The 13,776-nt window shown below is 39.8% G+C and overlaps 1 protein-coding gene across 1 annotated transcript; it reads left to right on the top strand.

Moving 5' to 3' along the window:
- Window positions 1–266: 266 nt before the first annotated feature.
- On the top strand, window positions 267–1,925 carry LOC139734358 (uncharacterized). Its single transcript, XM_071645150.1, has one exon. It carries the CDS (start codon window positions 267–269, stop codon window positions 1,923–1,925), a length of 1,659 nt encoding a protein of 552 aa, XP_071501251.1.
- Window positions 1,926–13,776: the final 11,851 nt, after the last annotated feature.

Here is a 13,776-nt window from a genome sequence, read left to right as displayed (position 1 = left end):
TGCACATATTGCAGTAAAATTTTGCTAAACTGTATACACACACACGCGCACATTCAGTATGGGAGAAATGTCAGGTATCACACCACCCTCCATGGATTGGGAGACGAAAGATCCTCCCAACGCGTTTCGCAGTTTCAGACATTACTGCGAGCTGATATTTCAAGGACCCTTGAACAAAAAGACAGACCAAGAGAAAATCACATGTATACATCCTTCTCTGGCTTGGACAAGTAGGTATCCGAATCTACAAGTCATGGAGCAAAGAAATGAAAAAACCGAACGAGCTGTTTGAGGCATTCTCAAAGCATTTCGAACCGAAGAGCAACTTCCGGTTGGCCAGATTCCAGTTGCAGAAGCTGAAACAGGAGCCAGATGAAAGCATTGACAATTTTCTGGCTAGATGTCGCACATTGGCACAGAGATGTCAGTTCAAGGAAGGGGAAATTGACGATAGATTGATTGAGCAACTCATCATTGGTGCAAGCAACAGGAAAGTACAAGAGATACTACTATGCAAAGATGATACGCTCACACTAGATGCAGCTCTTGACGTTGCAAGAACTCAGGAAGCTACACGTTTGGATATGAAGTCACTGAATGAGAAATCTCTCAACCTTGATGTCGTGAGGAAAAAAGGCCACTTCCAAAGACAAAATGGACCGACAGCAGAAAAAAAGAAGTGCCATTTTTGTGGACTGTCACATCCACCGAGGAAGTGTCCAGCATATGGAACCAAATGCAAATGCTGTGGCAAACTCAATCACTGGGAAGCCTGTTGCAGATCGAAGCAAAGTGGACAAAAGCAGAAAGCCAAGAGAGGAGGCTCCTACACAAGTAAAGCTCACAAGAATGCAGTGCACGAACTGCAAGAGGAAACAGCACCTGTTGACGAGTTTGAAAACCTGAAGTTTGAGACCATCACTATCGACTATGTCAAGAACAATGAAATGTTTGCTGAGATCAAGGTGGATCTCGGAAACAGAAAGGGGACATTGAAGGCTAAGGCAGACACCGGAGCCCAAGGTAACATTTTACCCCTACAAATATACAGACAGATGCACCCAAACAACATCGACGCAAAAGGGAACCCAGTCAAGGACACACTGAAAAAGTGTCAGACCATTATCACTGGATATAACAAGAATGTTATCCCTCATCTAGGTGTACACACGATGAACTGTCGGTACAGAGATCGGGAAGCAGCTTCCGACTTTTACGTTGTCGACACTGACGGCCCTGCAATCCTTGGCTTGCCCTTGTGTACTGAGCTCCAACTTATAATCATAAACTGTGGAATGGAGCAACAGCTGAGTTGTCCCATCCAGAACGAGGAGCACTTGAGAAGTTTGTACCCAGACCGGTTTGAAGGAATCGGTAACTTCAAAGGCGAGCATCACATAGTCATCGATAAGGAGGTACCCCCAGTCGTCCACCCTCCGAGACGGTGCCCCATTAACATCAAAGACGACATCCAGACTGAGATTGACCAGATGGTTGAGCTAGGCGTGATTACACAGGTACAGGAACCGACCAATTGGGTGTCAAGTCTAGTGTATGTCCAAAAGCCTAACGGAAAGTGGCGGATTTGTCTGGATCCAAGAGATTTGAACAAGGCAATAAAGAGAAGCCACACTTCAATGCCTACCATCGATGAAACCAGACATAGGTTCGAAGGAGCAACAGTGTTCTCCACCTTGGATGCTAAACATGGGTATTGGTCAGTCAAACTTGACGAAGAATCAAGCCGACTCACAACGTTCAACAGCCCCTTTGGGAGATATCGGTTCAAGAGACTCCCTTTTGGACTCTGCACATCCCAGGATGTATTCCAGACGAAGATGAACCAAATCCTAGAAGGGTGCTCAGGAGTAATCTGCATGGCAGATGACATTTGCTGTGGTAGGAAAAACTGTAGAAGAGCATGATGCCAACCTACACAACTTGATGCGAGTAGCCAGTAAACATGGACTTGTGTTCAACTGGAACAAGTGTAGGATCAAGCAGGAGAGCATTCGCTTCTACGGCTTAGTGTTCGACAAACATGGCGCTCACCCCGACCCTCAGAGAGTAGAAGCAGTTCAAGCTATCCAAGCTCCTACATCTCAGCGAGAGCTACAAGAGTTCCTAGGAATAGTGACCTACATGTCGCCCTTCATTCCTAACCTGTCAAGTTTGACAGCACCGCTACAAGACCTGCTAAAGAAGGACACAACATTTGCATGGTCACCTTCGCACCAGATGGTATTCGAGAAGACCAAGATGTCACCTTAGCATACTTCGACCCAAAGAAGGAAGTAGTGCTCGAGGTCGATGCTTCTTCAAGAGGTCTTGGAGCAGCACTCACGCAGCAAGGCCGACCTATAGCATTTGCATCCAAGTCTCTGACAGACACAGAACAATGCTATGCAAACATAGAAAGAGAGATGTTGGCGGTGGTCTACGCTTGTGAAAAGTTTCACAGCTACATATGTGGAAGACGTTTCACCGTTCTTTCCGACCATAAACCTCTTGAGATGATAACACTGAAGAATCTCGGAGCAGCGCCCCCAAGGCTGCAGAGATTACTCCTCCGACTGCAAGGATACGATATGGTAGTCAGGTACAAGCCAGGCAAGGACATGCTCCTCTCTGACGCTATGTCCAGACTACATCCACTTCCAGACGAAAGAACAGAAGAGCCACTCCAGGTCAACTTTGTAATGTTCTCAGACCAGAAGTTGACAGAGATACGTCAAGCCACATCGCAAGATCCAGAGCTTTGTGCTCTCCGAGACGAAATCATCCAAGGATGGCCTGATGAAAGACGTGAATTGAGTCAGAACCTTCGAAAGTACTGGCCATATAGAGACGAATTATCCGTCGAAAATGGTGTACTACTCAAGGGATCCAGATTGATCATCCCGGCAGGATTGAGAGCTGAATACCTGACCAAAATACACGAGGCCCATCAAGGAGTCACCAAGTGTCAGCTGCGGGCAAAATCCTGCATTTTCTGGAATGGAATCAACAAGGACATCGAAGAACTAGTTGGCAAGTGTCCAATCTGCCAGAAATACGGCAACGCACAACCAGCTGAACCCCTCAGGCCTCACGAGATACCGTCAAGGCCTTATGTTGTTGCAACCGACATCTTCATGCTTGAAGGAACAGAATACCTGCTGATAGCAGACATGTACTCCAAGTACCCTGTAGTACGGAAGATGCCAAACCATCCAACAAGCACAGCTGTCATCAATGCCCTGAAAGAGGTGTTCTCGGAACAAGGAACCCCTGAAAAGCTCGTTAGCGACAACGGCCCTCAGTTTAGCAGCGCACAGTTCCAGACGTTTAAGGATGAATGGAGCTTTATCCATACGACGTCAAGCCCTAGGTACCCCCAATCAAACGGGTACATAGAACGCCAGGTACAAACTGTGAAAGCTGCCATGAAAAAGGCAAAGGACGGGCATGTGGACCCAAACATAGCCCTCCAGTGTCTTCGAGCAACCCCAATAGATGCACACCTACCATCACCTGCTGAGCTGATGTTTGGCAGAAAAATTCGTACAAACTTACCCGTCCACATTCGTAATCAGGACCCCAGGAGAGATGAAGTGAAACAACGCTTGATGGAGAGACAGGAGAGGCAGAAAGCAGACTTTGACAAAAATACCAAACCACTCCCTCCACTTTCCACGGGACAAAGTGTCCGTGTTCAGAACCAAGAAACCGGGAAGTGGGAAGAAGGCCGCATCGTCCACAAGCGGTCTGAGCCTAGATCATACGATGTAGATACCCATAGTGGTCACGTCCTCCCAGAAACAGGCGATACATCCGTCAAACTCGAGAGACCTACAAACAACCCCAACCATACTCACACGCAGACAAGTATGAGTATAGCACTCCTCATAGGCAAAACACAAATGCAGACAAACCAAATCACCAGGACAACACAGACACCAACACTCAGTACATTACACGGTATGGACGCCAAGTTCACAAACCGGAAAGATACCGTGACTCTGCGTGAAATGTACATAAGTACATACCTTAACACCGAAGTAGATGAAATAGTGTTAAGTAGTAGTTAGTGAACAGCAAGAAGTGTTCAGAGTATGATGAATGTAGGTTGTTGTTTTCTTTTTAAGGATAAGATGGTATCAGATGAGTATACATGTATGCACTGTATGGGTATGCTCAGTGTTAATTAATTTTGGATAAGAATATAAAAGTAGTCAATACATAAGATGACAGGAAACGTATTTCAAACGTATTTGAATCAAGGTTTATGTCACAATATGTCTGTTTGGAAAGCATAGCCACACTTTAGCAAGTGTTGTCAGAATGAACATTCCTTTTTTTTTTAGAAAGAAAGGGGGTTGTAGCATGATACCATTAGGTTCATTGGTGTTATATTTCATGCGCTCATGAGCATCATGAGTTATGTTGCAGTTCATCAACACAATAAAATAGCAGTAACCATGCTGCCTATTGTTCTCAAGATTCGCCTTCTAAAATGACTGATTTGTAATCTGGACTATCCGTAGAACATAACAGGTTAGGGTTTTTGGTTAGGGTTAGGGTTGGGGTTAGGGTTAGGGTTAGGGTTAGGCTTAGGGTTTGATGGTTAGGGTTAGGATTAGGATTAGGGTTAGGTTTAGGGATAGGGTCCCCATTAGATTTTTAGGGTCCCCAATCTGCGCCGTCTAAAAAAAAACACGCGGCCCGGGGGGACCAAAAACAAGACAACAACAACAACAACAACAAAATCGCCTTGACGAGGGTGGGGGTGGGGGTGGAGGGCCAGGAAACAAAATCAAACAAGATACGGTAATGAACAAAACATGATGACGAGGCGAGGACAAAATGGCAATGTTCTGTGTTCACACATGCCATTTTAATATTTACCAGGCAAAATGTTATTACACGGTGCCGTGGCTGCAATTTCTTTGTTTCTGAAGCATAATCGCTGATGGGATCAAATGAGGGCATCAACGGTTTTTAACATACAGGGGGGGATGGGAACGCAGAAAAACCAACTCAAACAAGCTGTATAGTGTAAGAACGAAACATGATGATGCAGCCCGGTTCGGACAAAATGACCGTGTTTTGAATTATCAACCATAATCAATTGAAGAGAATCCCGTACCGTGGCGTACACCCTATATAGGCCTATACGAACATGTTCAGAAAATGCTCACACTGATTTGCAAGTTTTAGCAAGCTTTTGGATTCAAATGTGGCATGATCACATTTATTGTTATGATACAGGGCAAGCCACCATATACACCTGTAGGGCAATTCCGCGGTTAGTAACGTTACATTTGAACAAATTTAGATATTTGTTTTTACTACTAAATTACCATTTATTCATTTCAAGTCAAAATTATGTCAAAAACATGTTCATCCTTCCCAGGTTTTTGATACAGAAAAGAATGAATACAATCCAAGAAATATTAGAATTGCTATGGCAACTTAAAGGGCTGGTTAGTAACGTTACGAAAAAAGGACATGACAAAAAAAATCAATGTCTTGTAACAAAAAGTGTGCAAAAATTCAAGTTACTTCAAACAAAGTGTTGCATTAATTTCAATTATTGCATCATGACAAATGTTCACGCAAATTTTTTTCGCAGTTCGGCCAATAATTTTTTAGCTAGACCCCCAAAAGCATGGTTAGTAACGTTACGGTTAGTAACGTTACATTTGTCCAGAGTAATTCCGCAGGTCATTTCTCCCTTTTGTAATTGACAAAATGTCACATGACTTCTGGAGTATTTAAATGTATTCATCTTTTACCCTTTAGCAAAACTTTGAGGAAAAAATTTCAAAGAAACCCACTGTAATTTGCATTTAAGTGAATTTCAGCATCCCCAGTCCCACATGTACATTTTAAATGATGGTTTTAGATCTCGCGAAATCAGTAAATACGAAAAATAAAATTTACTGAATTTGAAAGACCTTAATGATTGGTGAACATCCATGGCATTAGTTGATACCTAGAGTAAAGAGTAAGATAAAGAGGCACATTTCTTTTATCCATGTCATGTCCACCTAACTGCGGAATTGCCCTGTAGCAGTGTGCCAGAATTGTATGATTTACAAATACAACAAACTATGACTGTGAGTATGATATGAGATAAGTGCAATGAATGTTTCCTACACAGACATATAACACAAATTTCGGCTCACTCGCCATTAAGCAGTGGAACAGCCTTCCTCAGGAAGCCATCGAGGCCAACACCATCGACACCTTTGTGTCCTGGGCCTCGAGACAGGAGTAATCCAAACATCAAATTCTTTATTAATTTATTACTTATTATTCTGTATTATGAACTTTTAGAACTTTTATTACTTCTTGGGATTATCTATTATTCAACGAAACAAATAAAACAAAATCTACTGCACCGTGCAATACCGGCCTACCTATTATAGTGACAGAATAATCAGCATGTTGATTGCGGTCACTACCAGGAAGAAGAAGTATAGTACTAGTTTAGAGTATTTTTTCAAGTTCTCAACTTGTTGGTATAAATCGTTATCTACATGTACCTATGGTACTGTATGTTAATTAGGCTGTCTCTATATTTTGATTAGAATTGTAAGGTTTAACCCGTTGAGGACGGGCTGATTTTGCTACAACACTCATTTCCCATAGGCACTTGCCCAGTATACTCGGGACTCATCCTCAACGGGTTAACCCAAAAAATGACATGAATTCAATGTTTTCTAAGCTGAAATAAAAAAAATTTTGGCTCAATCAGTGCGCTCACTCACCAAAATTTATTGAAATTCATTACATTTAAGTCACCTTCAAATGACCCCTTTTAAGTGAGCCACTTGAAAAATCGTTTGGACTTTTTTTTTTAATTCCTTACTGGGATGGGGTTTGGGTTGAACACTTTTTCAGAAATTTGGGGTGCAGTTTTCGTGTTTCCCCTGGGCACCGTTTTCCCTGGATACGCGCCACTGAATGATCGATATTTCCAGGCCTGTAGCCGAAGGCTCTACAGTGTACTAAGTGTACACTGTAGACCCTACTGGTATACAGGCCAAAACCCATTAAAAATGTACAATTAAGGTTCCGAAATTTTGAAAAAATAAAGTTTTCTCAAAACCATTCCGACAACGAAAAATTACAAGAGGATATATACGGAATTTCAACTCTTAAAAAACAAAAATGAGCAACAAATGTTGCAAACTTTTTATGTTCTGAAATTTGAAGCTGAACGTGAAAATTTCACCACTGTAACTTACATTACTGCGCTTATTTTTCTTTGACCATATTCATTCTGTTAAGGGATGGAAAATGCAACTACACGTGTATCATTATATTGTTGGATAGTTTTGAAGATATGAACATTCTTATTTCAATGTGTCTAATATATTTTTCATTCATTTGATGAGTTACTGTTACTGTGAATTAAGACATTGATAGATATGATGGAGGTTGTTAACTATGTAAAGTTAGATTGTTCCCTACAGTGTATATTGTTCTGATTCCTATAGAACTTGCAGATAACTGCCAAATGTTTGTGGATTTGTCCTACACATATTCTCAAACAATTTCTGTCACCATACTCTGACAAATGAAAAAGTGACTGTTTAAACCTTGGTAACGTTTGTTACGCATTATGATGAGTCACGTATGTTACATATATATATTAAACACTGAAAAGAAGATAAATTTTAAGAGAACTCTAGATACTAAATATCAAGAGTACCAATGTTGCAAGACCTTCAGTACTTCTGGAAGCAGATTTATTTAATTGTCGTCTGATGTCATCGTCCTTACAGTATACATTCGGCCTATGAATGGAGAATTGGAATAAAATATTTAAATTTCAAGAGTTTATTTTGTCTGAATATTATGAGTTAGTTTCACTGCAAAATTACCTGGTGAAGTGCTTTGTTTAAAACCAAAGGGGTGCATTTACATAATACAGTCACAAAAGACATTGTCAAGAAACTCCAAAATGTATGATCAGTGTGTACTATAAACAATTGTAACTGTATGTTTCAAACATTTCCAAATTGAAAAATCAATCAATGTTTCCTTTTTTCGTAGAAAAAAAAAAAGAGAGAGAGAGAGAGAAACTACAGTAGAACTAACATACAGTTAGCCATAACATCACTCCGTTACAAGTTATGCCTATTGTGGAGTATATCATTTTCTTATCCAACAGCTGAGTAACAAAGCATAATTTTGTTTACCTGCCCAGGGCTTCCACAGGTTCCTTAGGCAGCATGCTAGCAATTCACATGTTGCTAGTCCTTTAGTTACGGAAAGCTTTATGAACAAAGAATGCCTGAAATCTGACTTCAGTACTAAATAATTTTATTGATTCTATGTTGACATTGTTTTATTAATTGACTTTTAGGAATCATGAAGAACATTCAGCAAAGAACCAAGATCAAGGTTGGAGATCTCCAAGTTCCTCATCTGATGGAAGTAATGACAGAGAGTAAGCTAATTTTAATAACCAAAAACATAATCACATGCCAGAGTACCTTGTCACTGTTCTATAATTTAACAATATCCTTCGAAATGTTTATTCCTCTAAGCTTAGGGCTGACTACACAATTAGCATTGTTGTCCACTTGTCATCAGCTAAAACTGTACATCAGATCAAGTGGAAATTAAATGTTTAAAGTCCCTTGCCTGATCAGACACGTAAACTGCTGAAATCATTGCACCAGTGTTGTTCAGAGACAAGTACATTTTTGTCCCCGCCGAACGAGTTCGAGCAGGGGACTATGAAACGGGCTCCGTACATGTGTGTGTCCGTGTACGTCCGTCTGTCCGTGTGTGATCAAAATCTTCAATTTGCTACTTCTCTGTCATTTATGAGCCAATTTTTATTCTGTTTGCTTTGTATGATAGCACTACATGGGAGCTTTGAAACTTCTACACAGAATTTCAGTTGTGACCTTTGACCTTGACTTTGATCTACTGTATATTGTACATTTGGCTACAAAATGCTACTCCTTCGCCATTTCTAACCCGATTTCGATTCCGTTTGCTTTATGTGATGGCACTAGTTGAGGGCTTCAAAACTTCTACACAGAATTTTGACCTTTGACCTTGATTTTTTTACCTGTACCGGTATTGTACATTTTGCTACAAAATGCTACTCCTTTGCCATTTCTAACCCGATTTCGATTCCATTTGCTTTATGTGATGGCACTAGTTGAGGGCTTCAAAACTTTTACACAGAATTTTGACCTTTGACTTCTTTGACCTTTGACCTTGATTTTTGACCTATATTGTACATTGGCTACAAAATGCTACACCTTCACCATTTCTAACCCAATTTCGATTCCGTTTGCTTTATGTGATGGCACTAGGTGAGGGCTTCAAAACTGTTACACAGAATTTTGACCTTTGACTTCTTTGACCTTTGACCTTGATTTTTGACCTATACTGTACATTGTACAAAATGCTACACCTTCACCATTTCTAACCCGATTTCGATTCCGTTTGCTTTATGTGATGGCACTAGGTGAGGGCTTCAAAACTCCTACACAGAATTTTGACATTTGACTCCATTGACCTTTGACCTTGATTTTTGTTCTGTATTGTACATTTTGCTACAAAATGCTACTCCTTCGCCATTTCTAACCCAATTTCGATTCCGTTATGCGATGGCACTCGGTGAGGGTTTCAAAACTTGTACACATAATTTTGACCTTTGACTTCTTTGACCTTTGACCTTGATTTTTGACCTACATTTTATCGTACATTGGCTACAAAATGCTACTCCTTCGCCATTTCCAACCCAATTTCGATTCCATTTGCTTTATGTGATGGCACTAGGTGAGGGCTTCAAAACTTCTACACAGAATTTTGACCTTTGACTTCTTTGACCTTTGACCTTGATATTTTACCTATATTGTACATTTTGCTACAAATATATTACGCACTGCATAATTTATACTTTTCCTTGTTTTTCTAGCCATATGAAAATGTCTGAAGGGTCAGTTGCCATAAGCTCAAAATTGTGACTTATCTAATATCCCATCTTGTTTCAGTGCATTGTTTGTTCATGTTTCACTTGCATGCAGTGGAGATAATTGAATTCACCGGCATTGATTTGATCAGAGAATTGTAGAAAAATCTGTACAGAGCTTTTCACAATTAAAACAAGGAAAAGTAGAAATTACGCAGTGCGTAATATGTCCCCGCCGGAAGTAGCATTTAGTAGCAAAATGTACAATATAGGTAAAAACTCAAGGTCAAAGGTCAAAGAAGTCATAGGTCAAAATTCTGTGTAGAAGTTTTGAAGCCCTCACCTAGTGCCATCACATAAAGCAAACGGTATCGAAATCGGGTTAGAAATGGCGGAGTAGCATTTTGTAGCCAATGTACAAAATAGGTTAAAAAATCAAAGTCAAAGGTCAAAATTCTGTGTAGAAGTTTTGAAGCCCTCACCTAGTGCCATCACATATAAAGCAAACGGAATCGAAATCAGGTTAGAAATGGCGAAGGAGTAGCATTTTGTAGCAAAATGTACAATACAGGTCAAAAATCAAGGTCAAAGGTCAAAGAAGTCCAGGTCAAAATTCTGCATAGAAGTTTTGAAGCCCTCACTTAGTGCAATCACATAAAGCAAACGGAATCGAAATCAGGTAAGAAATGGTGAAGGAGTAGCATTTTGTAGCGAATGTACAATATAGGTCAAAAATCAAGGTCAAAGGTCAAAGAAGTCAAAGGTCAAAATTCTTTGTAGAAGTTGTGAAGCCCTCACCTAGTGCCATCACATAAAGCAAACGGAATCAAATTCGGGTTAGAAATGGCAAAGGAGTAACATTTTGTAGCAAATGTACAATACAGGTCAAAAATCAAGGTCAAAGGTCAAAGAAGTCAAAGGTCAAAATTCTGTGTAGAAGTTTTGAAGCCCTCACCTAGTGCCATCACATAAAGCAAACGGACTTGAAATCGGGTTAGAAATGGCGAAGGAGTAGCATTTTGTAGCCAACAATACAGGTCAAAATCAAGTTTAAAGGTCAAAGAAGTCAAAGGTAAAAATTCTGTGTAGAAGTTTGAAGCCCTCACCTAGTGCCATCACATAAAGCAAACGGAATCGAATTCGGGTTAGAAATGGCGAAGGAGTAGCATTTTGCGGCAAAATGTCCAATACAGGTCAAAAATCAAGGTCAAAGAAGTCGAAGGTCAAAATTCTGTGAAGGAGTTTTGAAGCCCTCACCTAGTGCCATCTCATAAAGCAAACAGAACCGAAATCGGGTTAGAAATGGCAAAGGAGTAGCATTTTGTAGCAAAATGTACAATATGGGTCAAAAATCAAGGTCAAAGGTCAAAGAAGTCAAAGGTCAAAATTCTGTGTAGAAGTTTTGAAGCCCTCACCTATTGCCATCACATAAAGCAAACGGAATTGAAATTGGGTTAGAAATGGCGAAGGAGTAGCATTTTGTAGCAAAATGTAAAATATAGGTAAAAGGTGAATGTCAAAGGTCACAACTGAAATTCTGTGTAGAAGTTTCAAAGCTCCCATGTAGTGCTATCATATAAAGCAAACAGAATCAAAATTGGCTTATAAATGACAGAGAAGTAGCAAATTTAACATTTTGATCACACACGGACGCACGTTACAGACAGACAGACGGACGGACACACACACGTACGGAGCCTGTTTCATAGTCCCCTGCTCGAACTCGTTCGGCGGGGACACAAAGATAATGGGGAAAAACAAGTGAACATACATACAGAGGTGCAGATCAATGTTGACAAATTGATTGTTAGGAATGAATTTACATTGTGACATTTTTATTGTTTTATTCTTTGCTGTATTGCATATTAGAGAAATGATTTACTAGAAATTATGTTCCTGAATAAGTGTACCACACCTCTCAGTGGAATTCAGACAGAGCTATTATTATTAGATATTTCTGTCAAATGGTATTTGAAATTATTTTCCACTCTTCGAAACGGGTCATCTGATACCCACTCTCTGCCCTTCTCGATAGCTGGCAAGTAAGTTTCATCACAGAATAACTTCAAGTCATGTGTGTAGCATAATTTATAAAGTGTACATCTGTACATATGTGTACTTAAGAAAATTTAAATTAATATACTTGGTACTGAATGATAGTTATTGCCTCTAGTTTAAAAGGTGTTTTTTTTTATAATTTGGTGGTGTGGATTTGTATTTATGATCCTTTAGTGCAACTTATGAATATTTCGACTGTACAAAAAACAACAGGTAGATCCAAGTTTTATATTTCTCTTGTGAGGGCTATTAATGCATGATGTAAGATGAAATTACCTAACGTAACATTACATACATGTTAGCATCTTTTTTTAAATTTTTTCTGACTTTGCCATTTCTCTTTTTAAAATAGTTTCCAAGAAGATGGCCGTGAAATCTCGGGTGGTAAGGCATCCCTACCTGCATCAATACCGTCTCCATCGGCCGGCTCTGAGCATCCTGCTGAACCTGACTCTGGAGTAGAGATAGAGTAAGTTAATACAATGTACTGTAAAAGTGGAAATTTTCAGTTTTGAAATTTTGGGGCTTTTTTCGCGCAACCAAAAACAAGAGCAAAAATGAAAGCATGCAAATATTTTTGCTTGCCTTATGTTCCAAAAGTTGATGTCTTGATTGGGATTGTCAATGGAGATAGTTGTTTTGACCAATTGAGCTGGCAGTCACTTTTATGCAGAAGTATAACATCTTTTGTGCTTTTGAACAAGTATCTATAGGTCCTATAGATTTTCCTCTTCATGTTGGCAGTGCTAGAAATAGTAATACACTGTAGTCATGTTGGAATAGAAGAATGCTTATCACTTTCATCCCAGTGAAGTACTTTCATCCCTGACAAAGGGGGAGCCCACCAAAGTCTGGATTTTTAATAAGAACCAAAGCAACTGGCATTTAGTGCATTCCTTTATTTTACAATTACTATGTTACTTATTTCAAATAATTATCCGGAGGTATTTGTCTCTTTGTCAGGTCCTTGATATATGATTATTCTCAGATTTCAGTACTTTGACAGATACATATTCTCTTCCTCCACCCAATCCCTAACCAGCATCAGTGTAAGTTACATTGAAAGGAAGAATTTTGTCTACCCAAACGAGAACCCAGACGACGACAGTGAAGACAATGACGGCGAAGACAATGACAGCGATTTTGCTTTTGGTGGACCCGTTATTGGACGTATCCAGGATGGGTATGTGACCTATTTTTTATTTCTTTGTCTGTAGTACTTTTGGCTTGTGATTTTTTTTTTTTTTTTTTTTTTTGTGTATGGTGAAACATAGGGAAATAGAACAACTTGAAGGAAATTTCTACATTTGAAAAAAAAGTGCAGTCACTGCAGTAAATGATTCTTGTGCAAATACATGTATTGCAGAAATAAAGTCATTGGTTTTTGTCGACCCCACCGGAGGTGTGGGGAGACTAAAGGATCGCCTGCATCGTCTGTCCGTAACAGTATAAAAACTTCAATAACTCTTTACTCTGGGCTTCAATTACATTCAAACTTTCGAGGGAAGAAGGGTCATACGAAGTTTCACATTTTACCATATATGAAGGTCACCTCAAGGTCAAAGCTCACAGGCAGGGGTCAACGAACTTGTAGAGCCCTATGTTAATGTTTTTATGGCGCGTTTCTATTATGGGTCATAACTTTTGATCCATAACTCCATTTGTGACTGAACTTGGATGGTAGATGTCCATTGGAGAGTGGATGATCACCACTAGGTCAAAGGTCACAAGCAGAGGTCAACGAACTTTTAGAGCCCAATGTTAAGTTTTTATGGCGCATTTCTATTATG

Source organism: Diadema antillarum, unplaced genomic scaffold, assembly GCF_040938485.1.
Source record: "Diadema antillarum isolate AM-2024a unplaced genomic scaffold, OU_Dant_1.0 seq00000523_RagTag, whole genome shotgun sequence".
Classification (NCBI taxonomy): domain Eukaryota; kingdom Metazoa; phylum Echinodermata; class Echinoidea; order Diadematoida; family Diadematidae; genus Diadema; species Diadema antillarum.
Note: the sequence above shows the minus strand (reverse complement) of the source record. Positions and strands in the feature narration are given on the sequence as shown.

Coding starts and splice junctions, on each gene's coding strand:
- LOC139734358 (XM_071645150.1), top strand. CDS start 267: ATGAAAAAACCGAACGAGCTGTTTGAGGCATTCTCAAAGCATTTCGAA.